The following is a 27,712-nucleotide window of genomic DNA, read 5'->3' on the forward strand; positions in this document are numbered from 1 at the left end:
AGTGGTAGATAGAACGTATGAAAATACTATAAGATCTTCTCATGAATCGATCACCTGTTCCATGAAGACTGCAAACCGATTATTACAAACCCAAGTTAATCATACCGAAGCGCAATGACCAAGTCTGAGACTATCACCGTAGCATCCGGTTCCCCAACAGGTGCAAACGGCCCGGGATCTAAGAACGACCAAATGGTGGTCTCCGCCCATGCGGCAACTCCAGATGACGACCCTGTTTGCATAGTAGGAATGGGTAAGTAACCCTAGACCTTCATCCCTTATTCACGATCCAACCTAACTCCGATGTAGCATGTCGGCTGCCCGGTGGTATCCGCTCCCCCGATGATCTCTGGGATTTCATGATCCAAAAGGAATCAGCCTACGGACCCGTCCCAGCTGATCGATACAATATCGACGGTTTCTACCATCATCAAAACAACCTCAGCGGCGCAACAAATGTCCCCGGAGGCTACTTCATCAACGAGGACGTCCGACAGTTTGACAATGCCTTCTTTGACATCAACAACCTTGAGGCCACCTACATGGATCCTCAGCAACGCAAGATTCTCGAAGTCGTATACGAGTGTCTCGTGAGCTCGGGCACTTCTATGGAAGCTATAGCTGGCTCCAATACCGGCGTTTATGTGGCCAACTTCACGGTGGACTATCAGCCTCTGCAGCTGAGAGATCCTGATTATCTGCATAGATACGTGACGACTGGGTCAGGTGCCACTATCATGTCCAATCGTATTAGCCATGTTTTCAATCTCCATGGACCTAGGTATGTATAGCCCCTCCTCATAGTAGATGGGTAGATGTTAACCATGAACAGTCTGTCAGTAGACACTGCCTGCTCTTCATCTATCTACGCCTTCCACCAAGCCATCAAAGCCATCAAGGCGGGAGATTGTGATAGCGCAATTGTGGCTAGTGCCAATCTGATCTTGTCGCCTGAGCCTCATATTGCTGCTGCCAAGAGCGGGGTTCTCTCATCCACAGGCATGTGTCTTACCTTTGACGAATCCGCCAGTGGCTATGGTCGAGCGGAAGGCGTCAATTCTATCTATGTCAAGCGCCTATCCTCTGCCGTAAAGGATGGAAACCCCATCCGTGCTGTCATCAGGGGAAGTGCACTGAATGCGTAAGCTGGCCCCTGAATTCCTACGAACTGAGCCTGACACTCTTATAGAAACGGGAGGACGCCAGGAATATCGCTTCCAGATAGCGACTTCCAAGAGCTGGCGATGCGCAAAGCCTACAGTGATGCCAACTTGGATGTTTCAGGCACTGATTACGTCGAGTGCCATGGTACTGGCACTGCTGTTGGTGACCCTATAGAGGTAGAGGCGATTGGAAGAGTCTTTGACCGAGGGTCAGGCGGCAAACTTCTACTTGGATCGGTAAGCATCTGGATATCCACTGTGGTGTTATTTGACGAAACTGACAAATCTTCAGGTCAAAACAAACGTCGGACACAGTGAAGCAGCAAGTGGTCTGACATCCGTGCTGAAGGTTGTCAAATCCTTCGAGAAGGGTCAGGTTCCTCCAACTCGGGGCATCGTTAACCTCAATCCAAAACGTAAGATTTCTTCTCTCCTCACATGCAATGGCTAATTAATATGTATTACTATCGACAGTGGTTCTTGCTGAGCGCAATCTCATGATTGCGCAGGATGCTCACGACTGGCCAAGGGATCTTCGCCGTGCTAGCATCAACTCCTTCGGCTACGGCGGTGCCAACGCTCATATCATTCTTGAGTCAGCCGAAAGCTATCTTGGCAAAGAACCCCGGATTAGACCATCCATGAACAACATGTCGACAACAAGACAGCAGCGATCTGTAGTGTTGCCTCTATCAGCTAGCTCGCCATTCTCTCTTCAAGCACTAGTCAATGACATCTCCTCGAAGCTCCCGCGGCTTGGTCATGTAAACGAGATTGACTCGTTGGCTTATACTCTTACTCATGGCCGCGACCACCTCAGTCACAGAACCTTTATTCTAGCAGATCTTGACAAGAGCGGCGAGCTCTTGCGGACATTTCGAACGACAACCGGTGAAGATGACTTCCTTATGATGAGGCCGCTGCCCCTTGGCTTTGTATTTACAGGGCAAGGCGCACAGTACCCAGGTATAGCCAAGGAGCTGCTCACCAGTTCTGGGACTTTCTGCTCAACAATCCGCCGTCTCGACTCTGTGCTCCAAGCTCTAGCTCCTGAACACTCTCCAGATTGGACGCTGGAGGAGACCATCTTAGACTCTAGCACATCCCTAATCAACGAGGTTGAGCGTAGCCAGCCAGTTTGCACAGCCGTTCAAATCGCACTTGTCGAGCTACTTCACAGCTGGGGTACTCAGTGCAATGCAGTTGTCGGACATTCCTCAGGCGAGATAGCGGCAGCTTACTGTGCAGGCCTGATCAGTGCCTCGCAAGCCATCTCGGTAGCTTACTTCCGCGGGTATGCTGCAGGAAGGATGCGCACCAGAGGTACTATGATGGCAGTTGGGCTGAGTGATGAAGCTGCTGAGCTGTTGATCGAGAGTAAAGGGCTCAAAGACCAGATCCGGGTGGCCTGCATTAACGCACCTGAGAGTGTCACGATGAGTGGGTCGGATGAAGGGATCCAAGTGCTCAAACAGGCTTTGGAGAGCGACAACAGGTTTTGCCGTCTGCTACAAACAGGCGGTCGCGCTTATCACTCCTCTATGATGAAAGAAGTGGGTGAATTATACGAAGAGCTACTTACCCCCCTCTTCACTGGGAAGGGTGCTCGGAATAGCACTGCTTGTCGCCGTTCGGATAAAGTCACAATGCACTCATCCGTGGGCTACAGCCACGAGAGCCTGAGTATCTTGGACGAGGGCACGCATATGCCAGCGTACCGGAGAAGGAACTTGGAGCAACCCGTTCAGTTCAACTCCGCCCTCTCAAATCTAATCTCAAAAGAGGGTAATGTCCATCTCATTGAAATTGGTCCACACTCCGCCCTTGAAGGCCCGATAAAGCAGATCCGGAAACATCTTGGACTTACTGAAACAGCACTCCCCTATGTTGCAGCTCTAGTCAGAAAGAAAGATCCCGACCACTCTGTCAAGACACTTGCTGGAAAGCTCTTTTCCCACGGCCACTCTGTGAACTGGGATGCAGTCAACAATCTGCCCAGCAATGGCTTAAGAATTATTCATGAACTAGCTCCTTACCCGTGGGACTACACACGAAATCAAGGTGTACTATGGAGTGAACCCCGAGCCAGCTACGAGATGAGGAACAGAAAATATCTGCGCCATGAACTGCTTGGTGCTCGCGCTCTTACAGGCAATGATATCGACTACACGTGGCGGAATCTGCTGCGCCTTGGCGAAATACCCTGGCTGAAGGATCATTGCCTAGAAGATCAGATTGTCTTTCCCGCGACAGGTTATATGGCCATGGCTATCGAGGCTCTTTCTCAGATCCTTGACGCAAAGGAAAAGCCAGTAGACGAGGTTTCTTTTGAGTTCCGCAACGTCAACATCAGTGCCGCGCTACAGATTCCTAACCAGGAGAGGGACGTCTATTCGAGGGACACTGATCTGGAACTGCATACTACCATGTCTGGCAGCAAGATCTCCAACACTAGCAGCTCAGTTGACTGGCATGAGTTTTCCATCTCATCCTGGCAGGCTGAAAGAACGATGCTTCATTGTAGGGGCAGCATTTGTTTGGCCAAACCTCTTACAGCTCGAGACAGCCATAGTGTTGCGTTATCTGAGACCGAAGGTTTTGACAAATGGTCTATGAACAAGTGGTACACAAAATGGCATGAGGAAGGTCTCTGCTTCGGCCCTCACTTCCGGTCTCTTCACAGCTTACAAACCGATGGGGGGCGAAGTCGACGGGAGACAATTGGGACAACCAGGCTTGAGCCCGCTCTTGATGGACACGGCGGTACGCCTTACGCCCTTCACCCTATCACAATGGATGCAGCTATCCAAACAGCTGCTTTGAGCACGGCGGCTGGCCACGTTGACTCCTTGAGGGCCTGGTTACCGGTCTCCATTTCTCGGTGTAGAATACAGCCTTCTTCGAGCGGTGTCGATACTGACGTTGAGATTCAAGCCTTTTCAGAAGCGACTGGTCTCTCTAGCAGATCTATTTCAGCCACAGTACGCGACTCGACTGGCAAGCCTGTGATGGATTACGCCGGACTACGAGTTGCTTTGTATACCGGAAAGAATGCAAAGGCAGTCGAGTCGTCTACCATTAGCCAAGGCGGTAATAACCCTCCATCAGACTTGTATACGCAGCGAAACCCAACTTTGAGAGTGACGTGGAAACCTGATATTCGACGTCTTGATCAGAGTGGAGAGTTAAATTTGAAGGAGTACATCGCCGCTTTCGTGAATCAACAAACGGAGGATTTGCGGGACGAAGAGAGTCTATCTGTCATGAGCGCACTGCTTGATCTGGCTGGACACAAGAACCCGCGTATGCGTGTACTCGAGCTAGGTGGCGATGGTCTAGGCTACAAGTCAAAGCACTGGCAGTCGGCCTTGTCCAAAGATACGGCTTTCTCTAGGTGTCGGTCCTGGCATGTTGGAACCCTGACAGCGGACGGGAACATATCACTGGAGCCGGATGATGAAGAAGGCCCATTTGATGTCTTGTTACTTCCGAGAGTAAGTGAGTCCACCCATTTCCGAAGATTCTCTAACGATATTCTATAGCATGATACTTCGAGGCAATTCTGGGATCGGTCTCCCGGACGGCTCAGTGACTTAATGTCAGATCAGGGCATTATTATCACTCGAGCGACGGACACTGGTATGATGGAGCTAGAGGCTGCTGGCCTCGGTGTCCTGGATGTCGGGAACCAAATCCTACTAGGGGTGCGTCCTCTTCAAATGCCAGGCACCGCGGCGAGGAATGTCTTCATTGTGGTAAGTTCTCAATCATTACCAGCTATTCCCTGCTAACGGAATCTTGCAAGCGTGCCGACAATGCTTCCACCACTGTGATAAAACTTGGCGAGGCTGTATCAGCAATGCTGTCGGAGCAGGTCGGTATATCTCGTGTCAGTGTCATCAGATTCAATGAAATAGACACTACAGATATTACCGATGCTGACATATGTATCTCCCTTTTGGAAATGGAGAACGAATTCCTGGCGACTATGAACCCACAGGACATGGAACGGCTGCGCTCCATAACATCTACGACAACAAACCTCTTGTGGATCACAGCCGCAAACATGCTAGGCCTAACCCCAAACCCCAACCTGACGCTTTCGAACGGTCTTTCCCGCGCTCTGATGCTAGAACAGCCTGTACTACACTTCTCCATACTAGATGTTGGTTCACTCGTTGATCTCAACACGGAGTTGATATGTTCGAGTGTTATCAAAGTCCTTGGACGTGTGCATGACAGAGATGATTGCGAGTTCATTCAGAAAGATGGCCTCTTGCAAATTAGCAGATACTGTCCCGATATCCAGCTCAATTCACTCTTCCGGCGGCGTCTTGGACTTCAGGCCGGTAGGGATCTGGAACCGTTGGCGAGTTCGCATCCAGCACGACTGTCGATTGATCGTATTGGCGCTATGGACTCGCTCTTCTTCCAGACAATATCTGAGCCTACCACTAACCATGATTTGGCCCCTGGCTTTGTCGATGTCGATGTCAGAGCCGTTAGTCTCAACGCCAAAGATGTCTATACCATGAGCGGACGCGTGGATACGCGGAATATGACTACGGCATTTGACTTCTCAGGCCTCGTCACCTCGATTGGCCAGCATGTAAACCATGTCGCAGTGGGCGATCGCGTTGTTGTATCCGCCCCTCATCATCTCGGAACGGCGGTTCGCGTTCCGGCTGGATGTGTGCACAAGATGACACCCGATGAGGAATTCACCGTGATGCCTTCTATGTTGGTCATATATCCCACTGCGCTGTATGCCCTCAACGAACGTGCCCACTTACGATCAGGTGAGTCTATACTCATACACGCTGGCTCTGGCGGCCTCGGCATCGCAGCTATCATTCTGGCCCGCAGGATAGGCGCTACTGTGTACACCACCGTTGGATCTGATGTCAAACGCGACTATCTCATCAACGAGCTATCCGTCCCGTCTTCACACATCTTCAACTCCCGCAACTCGACTTTTGTCCAAGGCATCATGAAAGCAACGGACGGTCGTGGAGTGGACGTCATTCTCAACTCCCTCGTTGGCGATCTAATGCACGATAGCTGGCGCTGCTTAGCAGACTTTGGACGTTTCGTCGAAGTTGGGAAGCGAGAGCTCGTTGATGTTGGCAAATTGGACATGAGCGTGTTTCTTCGCAACGCCACTTTCACCGCGTTCGATTTGTCGGACCTGTTTTACTCCCAGGACCACTTCCATCGATCTATCTGGGATAGACTTATAAGCGAGACATTACAGCTCTATCGCGACGGAGAGATTCAACCGCCTCCGATCAAGGTCTTTGATGTTAGTCAGACTGCACAGGCATATCGAAGTTTCTTGAGCAAGGATCGAGTAGGCAAGATTGTGATTTCGATGGAGGATCAGCAAGCTCGAGTGCCGGTAAGCATAACCCATACCCTGTAGATATAAGATGAACTAACAGAACTCAAAGGTCGTCCCACCTCTTTATCTAAGTGTTTTTGACCCTGATAAGGTTTATCTCCTCGTCGGATGTCTCGGTGGCTTAGGGCGCAGCTTGAGTCGATGGATGATGGCCCGTGGAGCCCGTCGATTTGTGTTCCTCGGTCGTTCGGGGGCTGACAGGCCGAGTGCACGTCAACTAATCTCCTGGCTGGAACGAGCCGGTGCTACGGTCGGAATAGTCCGCGGTGACGTTGGTAACATGCCCGATGTCACGAAAGCAGTTGAAGCTTGTGTTAGTGTGGGAAGACGCATAGGTGGCGTGGTCCAAGCAGCCATGGGTCTTTCCGAGTCCCTCTTCGCTAGCATGTCCAACGAGGCTTGGCATACTGGGATCGATCCCAAGTGGCAGGGAACATGGAACCTTCACAACGCCCTGCAGGTCCACGTCGATAAAGACCAAAACAACGAGCCTGACTTTTTCCTCCTCACCTCGTCGGTCTCGGGGACTGTCGGTACAGCTACTGAAAGCAACTACTGTTCGGCCAACGGTTTTCTCGATGCTTTCGCTCGATGGCGTCGGTCGCGCGGTCAACCTTGTGTTTCGGTTGGTCTAGGTATGATCTCGGAAGTGGGCTATCTGCACGAGAACCCTGAGATTGAGAGCTTGCTTCTGCGCAAAGGCATCCAGCCTCTCAATGAAGATGCGTTCCTACAGATTGTCGATCTTGCGTTGACTAGTGAGCAAGATGGTCGAATTGACGACTCACATCTACTAACTGGCCTGGAGTCTGCTGCAATTCGCGAGCTCAGTGCCCAAGGGTTCGACGTCACCAGCCACGGCGTCCTAAACGAAGCACGCTCCTCAATCCTCCTAGCCTCCGTATTGGCAGAAAAAGAGGCTCAGGATGTGGCTCCCCAAGACGGTCACCTAGCCGTTGTGGCGGCGGCAGAATGGTTCAAGAGCATTCCCTCGGCTCTATCACCCGTTTTTGCCCCGGTTGCAGACTCTGCTTCCCTGCGCATTGCAATCATGCAGCTGATAAAGACACGCTTCTCTAACCTGATCCTTGTCCCTGTAGATCAGATCAGTGAGGATAAGCCGCTGCCTAACTTTGGTGTTGATAGCATGATTGCATCAGAGTTTCGCTCATGGTTCTGGTCAGTTTTACGGATGAATATTCCCTTTTTGGACATTATGAGCACGAAAACGACTTTGAGCACGTTGGCAGAGTTAGTAGAAGGGAAGCTTTAGCTAGATATGTCATGCTACAGATCGTTCTGAGACAGAACGATATGTACTTCAGGCCAAATCCATTCCCCTGTGAAGCTCAACTGAACGACTAAAATGATTGATGCCGTTGGTGAGACCTTGGGGATATCTTGTCAATTTAATCGGTTGCCAGATATCACAAGATTATCGGAAGATGTAAAACTTGGCCCTAACGTGGTCCGAAGCACTTTTCATTACATTAAATATACTATACATAATTGAACTCCCATTAACCCTTCACAGGTATCCAAGACACTGTGTCTGCTTATGAGCTTTTCCCCAGACTTTTCACGGTGGCGTAGGTCCTCTCAGGTCTTTGTCCACTTGGTCAGTGTCTGTCGAATGTGCATCACCATATTTAACGTCCACCTGTATAAAGTCAGTCAACAAATAATGCAGTGTCCATATGTTTGACTCACAGCAGTCGTCCGTAAAATGCCGTTATATGTCATGATCTCCTCTTCGCTTCCATTCGGTGAATATCCACGAATCTCAGTCTGCGTTCTGCTCCGATGCATGTCCTTGAGATGAAAAGACGAGACGCCAGCCGTGCCATTTCCATAGCGACTTGGCGTGTTGTATTTTCCAGTATCATTCGTACTTTTCCCGGAAAATAGACGAGGAAACATTCTGCGGAATAGTGGGCGCAGAGCAGGACCGCAACAAGCGATGATGGCGAGGTTGACTTCGATGCTGCTCAGAGTGTCACCGAGCGAGTGTCTAGAATCGTATCCTTTGACGTAGAACTTCTTATACAGTTCGATCACGCGAAGAATAGCGACGATTGTTACTCTGACAAAAAAGGGTTAGTGATTGCGGATCAGGTGCTAGCCACGTACTTACACGCCGCCCATGAGAAATACCACGATTAAACCTAGCTTTGCAGCGATCCGCATTTTGAGGCCCAGAAAAATCCAAAACGGAATCAAAAGAACAAGAACATCTGTAATAATCGTGATGATAGCCGATGAGATGTAAAACACAGGTCCGTGGATCTGACGTTCTGGCTTTACAGATAGGTCCCAGTAAGCGTTGATCGGAATGGTTTGGAATACCACGGTTAAGAAAATTGCAATCATCAACGCCAAATTAAATGCGTTTAAGCCATAGATGGCCCATTTGATGTTACGGTTATGGCCTCCAAGTCGAAGAAGGAAGAAAAGGATCGACGACTTTACAAGAGCCAGGATAGGGTTGTAAAGGACCTGCATTATCCAGTTGTAGAATAAAACAGGCTCGATGTCATAAGACTTGGGAAGATCTCTGGTATGGAAGCCGACGTATTCGTATCTGAAGACTATCAAGGATGAGTGCTCAGTCCTAGGGATGTGTTGTATACAGCACTTACAGTAGTAATATGGAACATGTAGACCGATGGAAAACAGCTGTGTCGATCAGTTGTCAGATCGACCTGATCGGCGCGGGAGCCTTACCATTGCGACCGTGACGAACCAGTCATCTATAGCCAGTCAGTCATACCAGCAGATCTCACGAATGCAGGGTTGTCGCGAACTCACCGATACCGATCTGCTTCTTACTAAACCTGGAGTACATACGGGCGCTCCATGTGACGAAAGCAAGAGACGTCATGAGGAAAATAATCGCGATTCCAGTCTGCTGCGTCGAATTCGTGGGTATTTCCGACAGCGGCACGTAACCACGTCGAAAGACCATGTTGCCGTGGTCCATTTTGGCAACCTCGTAGATCAATTGAACGAAAGAATGATATCGTACAGCGGTGGGGAAATTACTATACCTATAAGCCGACACGACACAGCAAGTGCATGGAAGCCAGTAACTTGGTCATTCCAAACGCCTTCGACGTCGCGCAGAACAAATTGCCAAGGGTCTGCTTCATCATCAACAAGGGCCAAACTCTAAATCGCAAGCCATAAGCCCTAGTCGGTCATCCTGGGGATCCTACAGGCTTGGACTTTTCTAGTGCTTTTTTAGCGACCGGAGCTGGAACTGGGACGAGGGGTAAAGCCCTGCGTCGTAGGGTCGTATCATTCATTCTAGAGGCATATCTCACAACAGGGAAATTGATCCGGAGCAGGGGACAGATTCTAGGCCGTTGTGGCGTCCAGCGAGTCCCTTTTTGTACCATCTTGCGCAGCTTTGCAATTAAAAGTTGGAATGGTTAGCTCTTAAGCGCGTTAAACTCGCAGCTAATGCCCAAAGAATGAATGGCCGGTAGCTACGGAGTATAATGTCGGTAATTGATGGCTCTTGAACTACCGGGCTGGCCCCTCCTCATCTTCCGTGGCTGTTTTCTCCACCTCGTTTAACCGATGTCTTTAACGGGAGCAGGCGGCCGGCTCCAGGATTTTCATAGTTAGATCCCTGATCTAACTACTTTAGCCCCGCCAACCGGATGAGATTCCAGTGTCTGGGTTGCTTGGCATCATGTTCACAACCAACACTCTCCGAGTTTCAACACTAGATCTTTTGGGGGAGGTGGTAGCGCCCTCAAACCTCAGGGTTCTCAATGTCTGGATGAACATGTTCGTCTCCCTGCAAGATAAACTTCACGATAAATGAAAACATCAAATGACATCCTGAACTCTGACCTATGTCCGGATGCAACTTATAATCCCACTGCTAAGACCGTTATGAGTTCTATGCATGCAATTTCTCGGGGAAGACTAGATCCTTATTGCGCGTCCTCGCCGATATGTCCTGACTGAATCTCTGTTGAAGCCGGAGCCGATTTGTCAGAGAAGCTGCATGACGCAGGGGTTCTCCGTGCCGACATATCCCGCTCCGTGCTCCCCTCGCCCCAGCTGCATAAGCTTCAAGACCGAACGACGGTGATAATTAATAGTTCTGGAGAGTATTCCAATGCAAGACCCTAGATAGCACATTCCTTCGCCCACAAACCCATGTTCCAGCTGAACCTTGCGTTACCGAGACGTTCGACAGGAGATTATGATGAGCTGACAAAGACGCTTGCATAACGCTATCTCTTGCCCACCATAGGGAGGTATGCTCATACAAATAAGTTCACTCATGTCACATTTTAAGTTCTAATTGAAGCAAGCACTGTTTCGTGTGAGTGGCTTGCATACTGTCACCTTCCTCCCCATCGATCTTCCCGCCGTCGCCCACATTCCCAAAACAGCCGCCGCCATGCTCATCACTCCCAGCCTTCTGGGGAGCCTCCTCGCCCTAATGGGCGGCGCAGCCTACGCTGCTGACTCGGAGCAGACCAGTGAGGTCGGTGAGACTGTCAAGGGTGATTACTTGGCTCAGGAGGCGTTTCAGCTCACGGACGCCTCACTTCCCCAGATTGATGAAATCGATCCCGATCATGCATCGCTCTTCTACCCCGAGAATGTCTCCACCAAGCGTCGAAGTCTTAGTTCGCGCACTGAGACGAAATGCAAGACGTTTCCTGGGGACTTTCTCTGGCCGAAGGAGCCTGTTTGGAAGTTGCTTGACTTGATCACTGGTGGCGCTCTCATCAAGACTGTTCCCATTGCAGCTTCATGCTACGATAACCTTGGTGTTTACAACAAGGCTCGATGTAGTTATGTCACTGACAATTGGTCCAACTCCTCTCTGCAGTAAGTCAGCCCTGCACTACCCTACCTACGCTGTCGCTAATTCTGCCAAGTATCGCCGACCCAACCTCTGTCATGTACCCTTTGTACGAAGGTCGCACATGCCAGCCGGGCGAGGAAGTCACAGGAAACTGCACCCTTGGTGGCTACCCATCCTACGTCGTCGATGCGCAAAACGTTTGCCACATACAATTGGCTGTCAACCTAGCCCGGTCGCTTAACATGCGACTTGTCATCAAGAACACTGGCCACGACTTTAATGGGCGATCTGCCGGTGCCGGCGCCTTGTCGATCTGGATGCAACGCTTCAAGGGTATCCAGTTCTTCAAGACCTACAAGACCAAGGGTTATAGTGGACCTGCCCTCAAGGTTGGAGCTGGTGTCCTTGGTGCTGAGCTTTATCAGGCTGCTGAGAAGTATGGTGTCACTGCTGTTGGAGGTGAAGGTTTGAGTGTCGGCTTTGCTGGAGGATACCTAGCTGGCGGTGGACACTCGCCCATGTCCCCTCTCTACGGAATGGGTGCCGATCAGGTTAGTACCTTGGCATAGACTTGATGGCACACACTGACACGACATAGATTCTCAGCATCGACGTTGTGACCGCCGATGGCCAATTTGTCACTGCCAACCAGGACGAGAACACCGAGCTCTTCTGGGCCCTCAGCGGCGGTGGCGGAAGCACATACGGTGTCGTCACCTCATACACCGTCAAGGTATTCCCCAAGATCAAGGCCTCCGTCATGACATTCTCTTTCGGCACCAGCGATACAGTCTCGTACGATACCTTCTGGAAGGCTGTAAAGGCTTACTGGAAGGCAATTCCTACCTTCAACGATGCTGGTAACTATGAGTACTGGGGTGTCTTCCATGGAGCTGGTGACGGCCTCATCTTTTCTTTCTTCCCTTGGTTTGCGCCCAACCATACTCTTGCTGAGTTGAAGACTTTGACTGCACCACTTTTCAAGACCTGGAAGGACCTTGGTATCGAGCCCGATGTTACCGCGTCTGAGCATGATACTTTCTATGGAGCTTGGTCGGTCGGATTCCCTCGTGAGTCTGTTGGTGGTGCCAAGACTAAGACTGCTGGTCGTCTCTTCCCTACGTAAGTACTCCGCTCACAATCGTCGTGCTGATTATAGCTAACTGTTTCCTTACTTAGTGAGAACCTCGTAGACTCAGTTAAATTCGACCAGACCTTCAGTGCACTCAAGGGTCTTTCCGATAAGGGGGGTGATTTAATTGGCTTCGGTATCACAGGAGGGCCAGGACCTTACCCCGATAACGCTGTCAACCCTGCTTGGCGAGGCGCTGCTATGTGGGCCATTTCTGTCATTAACTTCCCCGAGGGCAGCTCATGGGATGTCGTTGCTGAGAGGAGCAAGACATTGACAAACGATTGGATGAAGCCGTGGAGGGATGTGACACCTGGCGGAGGTGCATACGCCTCTGAGGCTGATGTCACTGAGCCTAACTTCCAGCAGTCCTTCTATGGTGCTGATAAGTATAAGAAGCTTCTTACCATCAAGGACAAGGTCGACCCTAACGGTCTGTTCTATGCGCTGCAGGGTGTTGGTAGCGACCGGTGGTATGTCACGGATCAAGTTCCTGGTGTTCCTACCCAGAATGGTCGTCTCTGCCGCGTGTAGAGCGAAGGCCACCGCACATCGCGGAGACCGCTAGAAAGATATCTGACCTAATTCGCGTATCCCATTCTGCCGTTGTACATAGTCGAGAAGATCGCTTTTCATACATATAATGCAAGAGAGTAGCCCATACAATTAGACATTGAGTCATCACAAAGCTTGTTCCTTAATATCCTAATTCGGTGCCGCGTCACTCACCAAAGGGTGAGCGTCAACTTGCCGAAAGTCCATTATGCGGTCAACAAACAAGTCATTAAAACGCTTTGCATGATGACAGCAGAAAACAACAATTATGCCGAATTATCATTCGCCTGTCCTAGAAGCGATATCCACCATAATGGCAGGCTATGCTTATTCTGCAGTTATGCGCAGCGATTTGCCCTAAAAGGAAGCTGTACCTTGCTTATTTTTAAAATTAGAATGAGAAATCTGATGTGATCGACAGCTGACGGCATGATCGACTGACGTGGAAACAAGCTGAGCAATGCAGATCGCGGGCTGTGCCTAGATCATCTCGGGTATAAAAGCACGGATAGAAGCTATGCCAAAGCTTCTTGCAAGAGTACGTGATTAAAGTATCCAGATAAAGTTCATGATGATCGCTCAAGGCCTCGTCTGGCCGGTGCTCGGCCTTCTTCTCAACTCCGTTTCAGCGGGTATCATTCGTCAATCCGCACTAAAGTTAACCGTCAAACACGAGGGGACACTCAACCCAGCCATAAACGCCGACTTTCCAGATCCATCCATCATTCAACTCGAAGATGGATCATGGGTAGCTGTCGCAACAAACGGCGGTCCACCAGACAACTATAGAAAACTCCAAGTCGCCACAGCCAAAGATCTTCTCGGCGAATGGACCCTGCAACAGGAAGATGCCCTCCCCGATAAGGGCTGGACGACAGGCGAGAATACCTGGGCGCCTGATATTCGCCGCATCGACAGTGGAGAGTACATCGTTTACTTGAGTCCTGAGATTGAAGCTGGGAGACATTGCATTGGTGTCGCGCGCTCAAAGAATGCAACTGGTCCTTATACATACGATGAGAAACCTCTTGTCTGCGGACCAGATGATCTCAAAGGTGCCATTGACGCGAGCGGCTTCAAGGACCCCGACAGCGGAAAAGATTATCTCATCTATAAAATCGAAGGCGATGCATCAGGTCCAACGGGCGGCACACCAATCATGCTCCAAGAAATCCAAGGCGACGGCATTACCTTCATCGGAGACGCCGTCAAGATCTTTGATCGCATCGGCAGTGAAGACGGCGTTCTTGTGGAAGCGCCAAACATCGTACGCCTCGGCAATGGGAAATATGTCTTGTTCTTTAGCAGTCATGATTTTCGCGATCCGCTGTATAATGTCAAGTATGCTTATGCGGATAAGCTGTCGGGGCCTTATACGCGTGCGGAAGAGCCGTTGATTGCGGCGCCGGACTATGGACTTGATGCGCCTGGTGGTGCGACGAGTAATGAGGCGGGGGATACGTTGGTCTTTCACGGATGGTGTCCTGATGACAAGAACATTCGGTGCATGTATAGCGTTGAATATGAGTACGAATGAGGGACTGGGACCTGTCGATTAGCAATTAACTCATTCATTGACTTTTAGGCCGTTGTTTAACGGGGACCGTTATGCGCCAAATAAAGTTAGCCTTCATCCTTCCATGCTCGATGTGCACATGACCAGCAAAAAGAACATCTTCGCAGGCCAATTGACAAGCAAAAGATATGATCCAGTGAATTATCGACCACGCCAGGAGTCGAACCTGGAATCTCTAGAGAATTCGGGAACTGGAAACCGAAATCTAGCGCCTTAGCCATTAGGCCACGCGGCCGGAGCCGTTCATGATTGGCTCGCTTCTAGGAACGCTCAAGTTCTCGACGCGTCCCCGCGTGTGAAGACGCGAGGAATAGGGTAGCTAATCATAACACAAAGCGTTCTGTTTATTTAAATCAACCAGTAATTGATTATTGCCCTTATTTAGACATTTCTTGAGAGGGTAGTTTAATCTTAACTATTTAGATACTTACTTCTTTCTCTTATCTTTAAAGACTTGGATTAATTTCTCAACTGGACATAACTCGAGATGAACTGATAATTTTATATACATAGCCCTGGCCAAGTGACGAAAAGCGTGTATGAATCTCCTCAACAACCTTACCCGAAATCAAGGTAACATTCATGTACTACTATTTAAACTTCGTAACAATGACTTGCCAGTCAAAGGCCGAAACTCCTTCTAATACTGCTCTGCTAAGCCTATTTAGCCTCCTGGATCTTCAACAACTTCTGCACACTCTGGCGCCTAAGCATAATCTCAGCCCACTTCTTAACAAACGGGTAATCATCCTGATTGAACTCCTCATCCGGAATTCGCGGCTCAGCTGTATGCTGCCACGTAAAGAATGCGACATCTACATACAAGAGCCGACCACCCAGAAACCAAACGTTTCCATCCGCATCAGGCTCCTGCTTAGCCAAATGCCCGTCCATCACGCCGGTCACGCGATTGACTTCTTTGACGTAGCGCTCACGAGCTTCAGGAAGTGGCTGGTAGATGATGAACCACATCGCCTGACCGTAATACGGTCCCTGGCCGGTGGTCTGGAAGAAGAGCCACTGACGGCCGTGGTAGGCTTCAGCTGTGCCGGGTTTGAAGCTCAGCTTGTTATCTTTGTCGTAAGTTTCGGTGAAGTACTCGATGATGGCGCCTGATTCCCAGAGAGTCAGGTCTGTATTTGGGTCCTGGATAGAAGGCAGTCTCCCGTTGGGGTTTATAGCGACGTAGCTGGGGTTCTTGACGTTGGGGAGAGGGATAATTTCTGTCTTATAGGGGAGTCCCAGCTCTTCACAGAGAAGAATGATCTTGCCAGCATTGGGTCCGTGGACTCCTAGCAACTTGATAGGCTTCATTTCTGCCATTGCGATTAAATGTGAATTTTATGATGATATTTGAAAGGGGCCCTGGGTGTGAATTTCCTATGACGATGGAAGTCCTAGTAGAGATGATAAAGTGTTGAGCGAACTTCTTCCTATGAGGGCTGTATCGCTTTAAATACATAACTGCCCCAACTGAACTACGCCAAAGAGACCCAATACTAAGCATGAGCGCGGAGGAAACTGACAAATACAAACAAACAGTGGTATAACAAGCGATTAGTCAAGTTGCGATGAGTTTCGAGGGTTCGTGATGGCTGTCCTCATGTAAGCCTGCTTCCGCGGAACTGGTGGTTCAAATCTGATTGGCGGGCTTCTGAATAGCAAGCAACAAACATCCCGACTCCGAATTGCTTTGCAAATTTACTGAACCTACAACTGTTTTATCCAGTTCTTTTCTTTGATGTAAAGATGACTTAAATTGAGGGCCGATTGATATTTCTTGCCTTGTTGAAGCCAGTTGCCAGAGCTATGGATCTAATGCGGTCCATGATGGAGCCACTGTAACATGACAGCTCAGGCGAATCATCCACAACCGCCACAACCATGCATATCCAGTCTAATACAAATAAGTACATACACCTTTCAAAAGTTCTCACATAACTATACGAAGATCATCGTAAAAATTCTATTCATTTACGAGGTCCTGCTCGTCTCCGAGAAATACATCCGATAGCCCGAATCTGAACCGAGACAGTCCCACTCTCTCGGTTTTGGCAATCGGAGTCCGACTCGGCTGAAGTCATCATCCTCGCAGGAAACTCAATCCCAGTCTGTCAAATGGCATGCGACCGAATAATATTATCAGTCACGGCACTGGCTAATACGAATATAAATACGATACCCTCCATCTACTTCATGCCAAGAACTTAACAATACTCTCTAGACTGACATTCCCACCAATAAGTCTCTAATTGACAATGTCACGCGTCGCTTCACTATCACGACGTCATCTTCTCACCTCTCTCACCCAACAACCAAACCGCTACTTCTCAGCTACCATGGCTTCGTCCAAGGATAAATGGTCCGCAGATCAATACGTCAAGTTCCTCAAAGACCGCACCCGTCCTTCAACAGATCTTCTCGCCCACGTTCCCAACACGTCTCCCAAGCGCGTCGTGGACGTTGGCTGCGGTCCCGGCAACTCAACTGCCGTGCTAGCCGAGCGCTATCCCAACGCTCACGTCTCGGGCTTTGATTCCTCAGCTGACATGATCAAGAAGGCGAAACAGACTCTTCCCAATGTTTCGTTCGAAGTCGCTGATCTTTTGACCTACAAGCCTGAGGAACCTGTTGACGTTCTCTTCTCCAATGCTGTTTTTCAATGGTTGCCTAATGGGCAACGCATTGAGATTGTGAGGAAGCTTCTTGAGCATGTTGCACCTGGTGGAAGTCTTGCTTTCCAGGTCCCATTTAATCTTCATGAGCCGAGTCACGCTTTGATGAGAGAAACGGCGGATACACCCAATATGCCTTGGACGGAGAAACTCAAAGCTGCCAATTACTCCCGAGACCAGTTTCCTTCGGCAACTGAGATTTGGGATGGATTGAAATATTTGTGCTCTGATCTTGATATTTGGCAGACGACTTACATGCATGTTATGGAAAATCATGAGGGCATTGTTGAGTGGGTCAAGGGTACTGGTCTCCGACCATACCTAGATCCATTGTCGGAGTCTGAGCAGGAGGCTTTCGTCGAGGCTTATTTGAGTAAGCTTAAGAAGGGTTATGCCGCGCAGAAAGATGGGAAAGTTCTTTTGCCGTTTCCTCGGTTGTTTGTTGTTGCGACAAAGGCGTAAATATGGAGGCGAAGTATTGCACATGTTATTGTAGGCATGAGAACACCCAGTGAAACCGATGTAAAAGACCGTGCAAAGCTGAAAATCTGTCGTGGGGTTGGGGATGGACTTTAGCTGTGCGATCGGGCCAAGGGATGTGCGCGATAGCCGCCGTGGCGTGGGATATATCATAAGTGATAATACGTGGCCAATAAGCCAAATTTGTTTCACGCATTGCATGTGTACATACTTCTGTCCCTCCCCATTTCGTATCTTCAGCTGTGGCGGCGCCATAGTCAATAAAAACAGTCAAAGCGTACAGCCTTAAAAAACTAGCCAGTGAGAGAGGAATTTCTTGATAAACTATTATTTAGAGTCCAACACGTGCTCCTTACTTTGCATTAGTCTGTGTGGGCGTTGTACAGCTGACTGGGGCATAGATATTGATAAGTCAACTCATGTCCATTATTGCTGCCCTACTTAATTATGGTCGTTAGTACCTTTGGTGGGACTACTCACTGCTGCCTGTGTTATCTATCTTTTGGCACTACTCTAAGATTACGTCCTTCCGGGCATGTAGCCTTATGACAGCTGACCATGCCGTCTTCATACCATAAAGGCCAGGTCTATGAATGTGTCTCCAACGATCCGTCGGATCTACAGTCCCGGCCCCAGCACCAGCATTCTCCCACTCAAAGGCTAGGCCTTGTGCGCATTCTGGTACTATCATTAGGCACTGTCGTTATTGCTGCTGTGGTCACTTTCTTAGGCTTCCTCTGGTGGGGTGCCATTGCATCCGTCAACGAAGGCGACAGACCCAGCTCACACATTTTGCGACGCATTCTCGGCTCAGGATGGCTTCTCAGGTCCATCACTATCTCCTCGCTCGTCTACCGCGTGGTCGCTGGAGCACAGGCTGCCACCGCCACTGAGATGATCGCCTCTATCTTTCTTGAGGACAACGGTTGCCTGCTGCCGGACCTCGCTCGCCTATCACTGACACGCTGTCAAACCGCGGGGCCATTCCAGCTAGCATTTACTGCATCTCGACAGCTTTTCGACCCAGGGAACCTTTTCAAGTCTGGATTGCTGGTTGCTTTGCTGATAGCAAGCGTTGTTACGCAGTTCACTTCCACTATCTTGTTGACCGACTTGAGCGCCGCCCGTCTTGTCAACGACCCCACTGCTCTTAATGTCGCCTTTGGTTTCAAGTACCCTTCCAGTGAAGACGAGAACTCGTCTGCCAATCTATTCAATCCTTACGCGGGTGTTGATTACTGGACGAGCCGTCCATCGTCCTATCTCCGCTTCGCTGAGATATCAACGCCACCCGTTCAGGGTGACGGTGTTTATGATACGGGAGCCATAGCTCGTGCATTTCTTCCCTTTAACAACTCAACCCGACGCGCCACTCTACGAAGTTACGAGGGGCCTGCCACTGTTGTCGACGCCCGTGTCATATGCATTCGTCCTCGGCTAAGCATACATACCATCAATCTGACAGACGTATATATGCTGTCTCTAGGTGGTTCAGTCTCTATACATGGAGAATACGAAGGTCTCGACACCACATATCCAGATCCCTCAAGCTTCGCATGCATGGTGGATGTAGGCAAAGTCAGTGATAGACCGCTGCAGCAAAGAATGTCTCTCTGCCCAATGGACTCAGATCTTGCGTTTATCAAAGGCGGTGTTCGACCAGATTTATCATCATTTACCAAGGCCTATCTACTCATCAACGCCACCTCTGGCTTTGAGAATTGGCGAGAAAATGGCCTAGGTGGTAACGAACCCGTGACTATCTTGGAAAGTGACAGGGCAAGCCAATCCCAAGGAACATGGCAGTCCTTTGGCATCAATGGGGCCCCGGATACAGGCATCGATGCGACCCTGTGCTTCGCTAACCCGATCCCATGGGACTACAAGATATCTGCCGCTAGTTCTCAAGACGGCTTTGAGCCCACCCTGCAGTGGAATATAACCACGGGCACGTATCGGAGCAACGCTGTACGATCCCTTTTAGGATCGACACTCGCCCCAGTCCCTTCTTTGGAGCGAGGTCTACTTAAGCTAGCATCGCCAGGTAATTGGAGCACTGCCGAGGCCAGCATTACCTTTAATACCTCAAACACGATTAATTACATCTGGACAGCCCTGAGAACCGGAAGATATAACGTCAGTTTGAGCCTGTCAAAACGGGAGAATTGGGATGACTTGCCGTTATTAGTGCCACATCGCGCCCATATCGGACTGTTCCAAGAGATCCTAGCCCACACAGACAGCAATGCGGCGTTGGCGATGCAGGCACTCTTTTTCACATTGCTCCAAATGTCATATTCAGATTATACGGCCGAGTTCGATGTTTCAGCAGAGGCGAGCGCTCGCTTCTCGCAGGACGTCATTATCCCTGTGCAATGGCGCGGATTCATAATCTTCTGTACCATCGTAGGCATACATATAGCGCTAGTTACTACCATCATGGCGACATTCTTTCTAAGGACAAGATTTACAGCACTAGGAAATGCTTGGCAGGCTGTAGGGCAAGCTGTAGAGGTGGCGGGCGGTGAGACGGTTTATCGAGCTGCGGGTATGACAGACAAACAGATGAAGGCGTATCTATTGACTGTAGGTAATGCTCATAAGCAGGTAAAACTATCTTAAGTATAGTAATAGTTATATATATAATAACTTAACCTTATTATAGAACTACTATTTAATATAATAAGAAAGATATAAGTAGTATAAGCTTGCTTTAAACTTTCTATATACTAGTATTATTATTATTATTATTATTGAAAATTTTTAAAAGTGCTGTTACGTTTGCTCGAAGTCTAGCAGCTAGCATTCCGTTGACATATAAGTCTGGCTGGTCTGGCGCTTAATATCGCGATAATGCTGATTCACTAAGACTTGGGGAGCAGATGAAAGAGACTAATAGATACAATAAGGACTAGTGTTTGCTGCACAATGAGTTAGAAATGGAACTGGCCCAGAGTCAAGCGGAAGGATTGTAAAGAGCTTACTTTGAGGGTAATTAATTGATTGATTTCAATAGGACAAAAAGCTATTTGAAAATAAATTGAGTAGTCTTCAATTAAGCACTGAATTATTGCTTTGTGTAGTACTGACTGGAGGGAAGAAGATGACTTCTATGAACGCAACATGTATGTAGCAAGTGAAATATGCATCTATCGAAGCACCACAGAAATTTCTGCACGTGCCATGACCGGAGTTTGCCATTCCTCCCCGGACAACACTACAATTCATCAACAACACCAATAATCCTGGATGGCAGATCGCGAAGAAAGCAGTCCTGCCATCGAGGCACATGGCTCAGATGAAGGACCTCCATCAAAGAGACAAAGAGGCTTCATTGCAAGACAGGTAAGCTCCCCCTCGACTCACTGCGGATGAGATGATTCAAACATGATAGGCATGTGAATACTGCCGCCAGAAAAAGACAAGATGCGATGAAGATTTCCCATGTGGACTCTGTAAATCCCTAGGTCTTCAATGTAAATTCACCCAAAGAAAAGCAACGCGGTATGTCTGGGACTCATTCACCGAAATGTTAAAACTAACAGCGTCAGGAATGAGGCTTCTCTCGGGCATGATCGTCAACATCCTCCCGTCGCATAGAAGGTAAAATCGACGATTCAAAAACCTCACGACTCACATCCCACTGAAAATCGCTCCATCGCCGCCGCTTTACGACCTTTCAACCCTAGATCTCCTGCAAACTCAAGCGAAGTCCTCGGCGTGCCATCGTTTCTTCGCCATGAAACGATTGACTCGCCAGCTGCAGCAACTGATCCAAATCCCGCCATCTCCTTCAGCGCGCATCAAGTGCTCTTCTGGCCGGCGATTCAATCCGCACTGCCTGAATTCGTAAAGTTGATGTGTCAGATGCAAGGCGCTACCTACTCAACACGCCTTGAAGCTTCACGGCCGAAGCTCCCGCACGCTGCGTCTGTTGATATCTCATCGGATTGGCTGTCGAAATTGAGTATTGCGACGTTGAAGCAGTTATCTGATGTTTATTTCACGACATTTAATCTTGCAAATCCAATTCTGGATCAGAAGACGTATTTTCAACGAACCCTCGGTGTTGCGATTGATGGGAACTTTGGGATCTGCATTGAGAGCTGTATAGTTCTCGTTGTTATGGCCCTTGGGTCAATGGGGCAAAAAGCGTTGCAGGAAGCTGGGTTTGCTGGGACGCCGGCGTCGAGTCCGTATGTAGGGCAAGATGCTGATATGCCGGGATTGGACTTTTTCAATGAGGCGAGGAAACGGTTTGGGTTTTTGATGTGCGAACAGGACTTACAGGCTTGCCAGTTCTATCTTCTATCAGGGTAAGATCGCCGAATAAAGGGTCAGATCAAAGCTAACGCTGATAGATTGTTCTACGCCGAGGCTTTGAGACCTATAGATTGGTGGGCAATGCTCAGCAAAGCAAGCGCATGCAGCGCCTACTTCTGGAACAAGTAAGCTACCTTCCACCATATAAAATACCCATCTAACTCTTCTAGCTTATCACGAGATCGGGATGAATGGATGCTGGATATGCAGTCCCGCCTCTTCTGGATAACAAGCATGTTCGAAGCCGTCCTATCGCAAGAACTGAACCTCCCGCCTAGTAATTCCCTACATCTCGAAGAACACATCGCTTTGCCAAAGTTCATCTCCGCCCAGGATATTGCATCCTTTGGTTCATTTCGATATCCAGGCGATGATCCGTTTTTTCACTATCATTTCTTATCACAACTTGCGCATCGGCTTATCTTAACGAGAGCGAGGAATAGTTTGTTTCACTTTAGTAGGTCTTGATGAGCGATATAGATGGGGGGATTATGCTGATCGTGGTAGATCCTACGGCGGATTATCCGCCTGAGCCTGTTGAGGATGAACTTATCAGGCAGTTGGAGCAATGGAGGGAACGACTACCGCCTATGCTTCAGTTTGATCCGAAATCGCCACTAACGCAAGCTGAGTCTCCTTCCGATGCGCTTGTGACGGCTTGGTTGCATGCGAGATACTTTGTCGCGAGATATCACATCGGTCGACCTCTACTGTAAGCACCTTGACACATTGTTCTTCAAGATACTGACACGAACAGCCACCGAGCTCTGGAAAGGCCAGCATCTCTCACCGAAGGACATCTCCGAAAATGCCGCGATGCAATAAGTGCTGTCCTCGCCTGGGCTTCCGTAATTCAAGTCACCGACACAATGAGGAGCTGCAATCCTCTTAAATTCTTCGTCTGCAGCCAGTAATACTACCCCTCCCTCTATTTCATATCACTTCTAATTGGATCCCAGAATATTCGGCCAAATATGCGTCATATACGCTCTCAGTGTCTCACCATACCCCTACATCCGCGACATTGTATCAGATGTCAATAAAAAATGGACAACCTTTGCTCTCAATTATCTCGAAGCAGGTGCATTTTCCAGTCCGGCAATAGAGCAGGACTTTAAAATAGCAAAGATTCTCTGTGAGGATATAGGAAAGATATGAGCATTATCGCCGAGATAGATCATGTTGCTTGCAGGGATCGGCTTCGGCTTGGAAATAGATATAAATCCGCAAACTTGTCGGTTTTACGTCACTATCATCTCGTCGATCGCTATCGGACCCATCGTGTTTATCGGAGTTGAGTTATTGTGGAGATTTATCGTCCGGATCATTAGCCTCTTTTGCATTTTGGAGTTAGTGCCTATGACGCGAACATCTCTCAGTTTCCACCACCAGTACAACTACAGTGCCGAACTTCCGTCCTCATTCTCATATATGTACACGCAAAAATTGCAGATCCATTTCACAAACTGACAACATCATCATCTCGTTTGTTGTAGATCTCAGAAACCTTCAAAATGTCGCAAGATGGTCTCGCGTTCAACTGCGCCGTCGTCACCGGTGGAGGCGGCGGTATCGGCCGTGCACTAGCCGAGTATTTGATCTCCAAGGGCAAAAAGGTTCTTCTCGCTGGGAGAACTGAGTCGAACCTCAAGTCTACGACTCAGGAGATCGGTGCTGCGGGTTACTATGTCCTTGATACTGGCAAGACGGCCGATATCCCCGCTTTCGTCAAGAAAATCACCAGCGAACATCCGGAGCTTGACTGTCTTATTAACAACGCTGGTGTTCAGCGCCCAATCGACGTCCTCAAGAACGATGATTTCCTTGAAAAGGCAGACCAGGAGATTGATATCAACATCCGAGGACCGATGCATCTCTCCTTCGCTTTAATCCCTCACTTCAAAACCAAGCCCAACGCGCTCATCGTCAACATTACCAGCGGTCTAGCCTACATTCCCTTCTCGGTCATCAACCCTGTATATAATGGCACCAAAGCCTGGTTGCACTTCTTCTCCATGAACCTGCGCACTCAACTGAAGAACACCAAGATTCGCGTTGTTGAGATTGCCCCGCCGATGGTGGAGTCGAACTTACATCGTGAGAGGGAGAATCCTGATGATAATAAGAAGGAATATGCGCCCCATACATTGACGATGGAGGAGTTTATGGGAGAGATTGTGCCCAAGTTTGAGAAAGGGTGATGATACGATTGGGGCGGGTATGGCGGCCTAAGGCTATTGATACGTGGTATGGAGAGCTTTTGGTGGACTATATGAACGGTGCTGCTAAGGACTATAAGAAGTGCCCTACTGATGTGGCAACTAGGATTAGGACAGAAGGTACATCCATATAATAAACAATACCCCTTGAATTCCGAATCGAATTGATGGCGTTTTGTTCCTCCTGGTGCAACCGGCAGAGATAAAAGAGTAGCCACTGAGTCAGATTGCAAGTCATCTTACGAGCCCACCATCCTAAACAATTTGACCATTATTAAATTTCGCTTATCCAAGAGCTCTTGTCTTCGCGTTGCGTACCGAAGTCTCATCAAGTTCATCATTTACCTGCCGGAGGAGACTAAGCCCTGCATTCAAGACCGTGCTTGGCGCCAGTTCCTCCGATCGTGTGCTGCTTGCTGCCTGGTCTTTTGCCGGGCCCTCGACTCTTCCTTCTTTCGAGATTTGAGCGTGTCCCAGAGGCTGAACAGAAGGAGCGATGATGCCAATACAGAGGGATACCATCTGGTCCAGTTCTGTAATATCAGTCGTGGTTCTTGGAACGAAGAACAGGACGGTAGCGCCCGAGTTCGGCGATGGCGTGAAACTGGTTCTTCCAAACACTCCAAAGGGCGTGCTTGTAGAGGCTAGAGTAGCAAAAAAGGAGAAGGGGAGGAAGAAGATCGAAAGCAGCGTCAAAGATCGCATTGGATTTCCATCTCGGGCTTCTTCCTCGGTGAGCTGGAGTGCCATGGCGGATTGTTGGTTCTCCCACCGCACCGCCGAATCTACATCCAAAGCCTGTCCGCTCAGGGCCGCCCTCACTTCTATTTCGAGCTCGATATCGGCGGACTCCATCTCTATTTGTTCCTCGGGTTCCTCGACCACGCCTAAGCGTAGCCACATTATAAGAATACTGAAGACAGTGAGCTATACTGCCACAAAGACCCACTAACGACATCATAATCTCGAAGAAATTGAAGAGAAACGGACGTGTTAAATTGGTGTCCGATACGCTGACTCCCCATCATTCTGTGTGAACACAACTGCCTCCAGTCGAGAAGGCCAGTAGGCCAACAGCAACAACGGCCAGTGTACGCTTCAGATGACCGAAGAACATGGAGACGAACACCAGAAGGACGGCTATCGCAGAAAATGTTTCGCATACGTCGAGCGCCGCCTCTGCAGCCGCCGCATGCCTCACTACTTCTGAATCTGTGCTGGTAAACAGATGCAGGATCGATTGATGGTTTGAACTACCAAAGAAAAGCATGTAGATAGCATGCCCTGCTGCAACACCTGGCACTGCTAGAACGACAACGAGATCAGCGCTGATGCTATCTTTACGACGATACTCCGTGTTCAAGCACCAAGTGGTCAGGACGGAGACCACCATGCAGAGCCACGAGGCGATGTTTCCTGGGCCGTAGAAGGATGCAACCAAGGAGAAGCGTTCACTGGGCAAAGACGCGCCACTCATAGTGTCGTCGACTATTCCTCGCTTCTGAGCTTGTATTTCGCTGACGATGGACCAAAGCGCAAGCTTCAGAGATAAGACACCCCGAAAATAAGAAGTAAGCGCCAGCTTTATTAGCACCTTGTCAACGCGCACTATCCGGACATCGGATAAACTCAGGTTGCCGATACCCAACCAATCTCTTTAAGCACCACCGCTGTTATTGGCTGCGGATATTGGTTCAGGTACACTCATTGACTTGATGCCATGTCGGCTGCCAGTAAAGTTAAGCACCGTTAGTGAGTGTTACGGTGATGACCGAAGCGTGTGAGTAAGCAGAATCTTCAATTCAACTGAAAGACTGCCGCGGATTCGGTTCTCCTTGCTCAGGTTTGTTTCCTGTCTTGATTGAGCTTTGATAGAGTACTTGCTCCGAGTTGTAACATATTCAGGCGTTAGACTTGATAGCAGACATGGACTTCCAAGGTGTACAAGTTATTGTATAAAATTAACAATCCTATCAACAGGTATCTCAAAGATTGAGTGACGTGGCAACTGCTAGATCGACGGTTAATTTATTAAATCTATTTTAAAGATGATTGCGGAATCTTACATTTATCAGGCATTAATCCTAGGCGTATCTAGGCGGCTTCTCATCTGGATATCCACCCAAACCCTCGTTAGGCCTATCAGTCGCCAACGGCTTCTCACCGTCTCTTTGTACGTGCGCAGGTGGCTCGACGCCCTTCTTCTTCCACTCCCGACGAGCAATCATATCGTCAGCACCTCGCATATCTTGCTTTCCCTTGTCAGCGATAGCTCTATTATCGGCGCTATCCTTGAGAGTTTCTGGGTGTTTGGGGTCGGTGTCAAAGGCTTGATCTGTTGCGTCGAGGACTTCGCCTCGTAGAGCGTCGCCGGCTCCGCGGATGCCCTTAAGGCCTGTCTTGACGTCGTCGATGATTTTTGACATTTTGATGGGGTTTGACGGTTGTTGGGTAAGGCTTGGCTTGGCTTGATGATCGGTTTATATCCTATGTTGGTGTATGACGTAACCTGGGACATGACGTAGGGTTCGCTTATCTGGGATCCTCAGAATAAACCTGATGTCACAACTATGCAACATGGACCTTCGCTTACTAGAGATGAACTGGTTTTGAAGTCTTTGGAAGGTATTTGAACTCTTAATGAGAATCGCGCAGCATGGATTGGAGTGACTTGTCGTGCAGTCAAAGCATATTGGAAAACGCCCACCGAGTACAGGTCCTTTGTTGACATGTAATCGGATTTGTTATGAGAGACAAAATGAGATCTGCAGATGGTTTTCTAGGTCTTTTAATTAAAACCTCTGCTCAGAAAATAGTATAATTATAGGCAGCTAATACTATTAGGTTAAGAAGTAATGCTAAATTAATAATTGACTATTAATTAGAGTTATAGTACCTATAGAGATTTGTATAATAAATTACTAGATATATGTTGCTAAGATTATTGCAGTGTCTATATAGATCTAGAAGTGATAAATGATATTGTTTTCTTCAATTGATCATTATAGGTGCGAAGTCCGGGGAACGCAATATGACAAAGACACAAATAAAGACATCAAGCATCGCCATCTACCTCCGGCGGGGGGGGGGGGGGGATTTCTGGGTAGGCCTACCCCCCAGGGGTCGAAGGCCCATCTGCTATGCACACGCCGTAGCATCCGTCATACACATGGCTTTACTTCGCATTGTCTCTAGAGAAGGTGGCATTCCCTCTTTCATTGAGATACGGGATAGAATTCTATCTGAATACCCAGAGATAAGAGAAGGACACCCTACTAAAGAGGTATTGTCAGATGCATGCATTTGGTACCGCCCCCTCCACTTCCGAGAAGGTGACGAGAAAGGCGCCCGCGA

General features: G+C 48.9%; 12 protein-coding genes and 1 non-coding gene across 16 annotated transcripts; 7 read left to right on the forward strand and 6 right to left on the reverse strand.

Annotated features, from left to right (window-relative positions):
* Positions 1–192: 192 nt before the first annotated feature.
* FVEG_08425 (hypothetical protein) lies at positions 193–7,837 on the forward strand (the record flags this gene model as incomplete). Its single annotated transcript, XM_018897316.1, has 9 exons — positions 193–253; positions 310–781; positions 833–1,141; positions 1,190–1,400; positions 1,456–1,579; positions 1,638–4,657; positions 4,706–4,918; positions 4,969–6,561; positions 6,614–7,837. The coding sequence occupies 9 exons, from the start codon at positions 193–195 to the stop codon at positions 7,835–7,837; spliced, it is 7,227 nt and encodes a 2,408-aa protein (XP_018754940.1).
* A 162-nt stretch (positions 7,838–7,999) lies between these two features.
* On the reverse strand, positions 8,000–9,901 carry FVEG_16322 (hypothetical protein). Of its 2 annotated transcripts, XM_018905571.1 has the most exons (6): positions 9,373–9,901; positions 9,289–9,314; positions 9,204–9,240; positions 8,699–9,152; positions 8,275–8,647; positions 8,000–8,224 (listed from the first exon to the last, which is right to left on the reverse strand). In XM_018905571.1, exons 1-6 carry the CDS (start codon positions 9,542–9,544, stop codon positions 8,144–8,146), a joined length of 1,143 nt encoding a protein of 380 aa, XP_018754938.1. In that variant the 5' UTR covers positions 9,545–9,901; the 3' UTR covers positions 8,000–8,143. The 2 variants fall into 2 exon arrangements, with proteins under 2 accessions (XP_018754938.1, XP_018754939.1); XM_018905572.1 differs by having other exon boundaries at positions 9,204–9,314.
* Positions 9,902–10,678: 777 nt separating this feature from the next.
* FVEG_08422 (hypothetical protein) lies at positions 10,679–13,354 on the forward strand. Of its 3 annotated transcripts, none has more exons than XM_018897314.1 (5): positions 10,679–10,838; positions 10,896–11,421; positions 11,472–11,949; positions 11,997–12,520; positions 12,578–13,234. In XM_018897314.1, the coding sequence occupies exons 2-5, from the start codon at positions 10,985–10,987 to the stop codon at positions 13,062–13,064; spliced, it is 1,926 nt and encodes a 641-aa protein (XP_018754936.1). In that variant the 5' UTR covers positions 10,679–10,838; positions 10,896–10,984; the 3' UTR covers positions 13,065–13,234. The 3 variants fall into 3 exon arrangements, with proteins under 3 accessions (XP_018754936.1, XP_018754935.1, XP_018754937.1); XM_018897315.1 differs by having other exon boundaries at positions 10,705–10,838; positions 10,892–11,421; positions 12,578–13,211; XM_018897313.1 differs by having other exon boundaries at positions 10,691–11,421; positions 12,578–13,354.
* A 204-nt stretch (positions 13,355–13,558) lies between these two features.
* Positions 13,559–14,735, forward strand: FVEG_08421 (hypothetical protein). The gene has a single exon (XM_018897312.1). It carries the CDS (start codon positions 13,654–13,656, stop codon positions 14,620–14,622), a length of 969 nt encoding a protein of 322 aa, XP_018754934.1. The 5' UTR covers positions 13,559–13,653; the 3' UTR covers positions 14,623–14,735.
* A 71-nt stretch (positions 14,736–14,806) lies between these two features.
* On the reverse strand, positions 14,807–14,896 carry FVEG_16321. The gene has a single exon. It is a non-coding gene; the product is annotated as a tRNA-Arg (tRNA).
* A 425-nt stretch (positions 14,897–15,321) lies between these two features.
* Positions 15,322–15,984, reverse strand: FVEG_08420 (hypothetical protein; the record flags this gene model as incomplete). The annotated part of the gene is made up of 1 exon (XM_018897311.1): positions 15,322–15,984. The coding sequence occupies one exon, from the start codon at positions 15,982–15,984 to the stop codon at positions 15,322–15,324; it is 663 nt and encodes a 220-aa protein (XP_018754933.1).
* Positions 15,985–16,570: 586 nt separating this feature from the next.
* FVEG_08419 (trans-aconitate 2-methyltransferase) lies at positions 16,571–18,101 on the forward strand. Its single transcript, XM_018897310.1, has one exon. The coding sequence runs from the start codon at positions 16,920–16,922 to the stop codon at positions 17,796–17,798; it is 879 nt and encodes a 292-aa protein (XP_018754932.1). The 5' UTR covers positions 16,571–16,919; the 3' UTR covers positions 17,799–18,101.
* Positions 18,102–18,374: 273 nt separating this feature from the next.
* FVEG_16320 (hypothetical protein) lies at positions 18,375–20,494 on the forward strand (the record flags this gene model as incomplete). Its single annotated transcript, XM_018905570.1, has 2 exons — positions 18,375–20,389; positions 20,482–20,494. 2 exons carry the CDS (start codon positions 18,375–18,377, stop codon positions 20,492–20,494), a joined length of 2,028 nt encoding a protein of 675 aa, XP_018754931.1.
* A 1,180-nt stretch (positions 20,495–21,674) lies between these two features.
* Positions 21,675–23,297, forward strand: FVEG_16319 (hypothetical protein; the record flags this gene model as incomplete). The annotated part of the gene is made up of 6 exons (XM_018905569.1): positions 21,675–22,132; positions 22,178–22,264; positions 22,310–22,596; positions 22,647–22,851; positions 22,897–23,049; positions 23,099–23,297. 6 exons carry the CDS (start codon positions 21,675–21,677, stop codon positions 23,295–23,297), a joined length of 1,389 nt encoding a protein of 462 aa, XP_018754930.1.
* Positions 23,298–23,653: 356 nt separating this feature from the next.
* FVEG_08417 (hypothetical protein) lies at positions 23,654–24,340 on the forward strand (the record flags this gene model as incomplete). Its single annotated transcript, XM_018897309.1, has 1 exon — positions 23,654–24,340. One exon carries the CDS (start codon positions 23,654–23,656, stop codon positions 24,338–24,340), a length of 687 nt encoding a protein of 228 aa, XP_018754929.1.
* A 303-nt stretch (positions 24,341–24,643) lies between these two features.
* Positions 24,644–25,261, reverse strand: FVEG_08416 (hypothetical protein; the record flags this gene model as incomplete). The annotated part of the gene is made up of 1 exon (XM_018897308.1): positions 24,644–25,261. The coding sequence occupies one exon, from the start codon at positions 25,259–25,261 to the stop codon at positions 24,644–24,646; it is 618 nt and encodes a 205-aa protein (XP_018754928.1).
* Positions 25,262–25,382: 121 nt separating this feature from the next.
* On the reverse strand, positions 25,383–25,835 carry FVEG_08415 (hypothetical protein; the record flags this gene model as incomplete). The annotated part of the gene is made up of 1 exon (XM_018897307.1): positions 25,383–25,835. One exon carries the CDS (start codon positions 25,833–25,835, stop codon positions 25,383–25,385), a length of 453 nt encoding a protein of 150 aa, XP_018754927.1.
* A 607-nt stretch (positions 25,836–26,442) lies between these two features.
* Positions 26,443–26,784, reverse strand: FVEG_08414 (hypothetical protein; the record flags this gene model as incomplete). Its single annotated transcript, XM_018897306.1, has 1 exon — positions 26,443–26,784. The coding sequence occupies one exon, from the start codon at positions 26,782–26,784 to the stop codon at positions 26,443–26,445; it is 342 nt and encodes a 113-aa protein (XP_018754926.1).
* Between the last annotated feature and the right edge of the window lie 928 nt (positions 26,785–27,712).

Source organism: Fusarium verticillioides, chromosome 10, assembly GCF_000149555.1.
Source record: "Fusarium verticillioides 7600 chromosome 10, whole genome shotgun sequence".
NCBI lineage: Eukaryota > Fungi > Ascomycota > Sordariomycetes > Hypocreales > Nectriaceae > Fusarium > Fusarium verticillioides.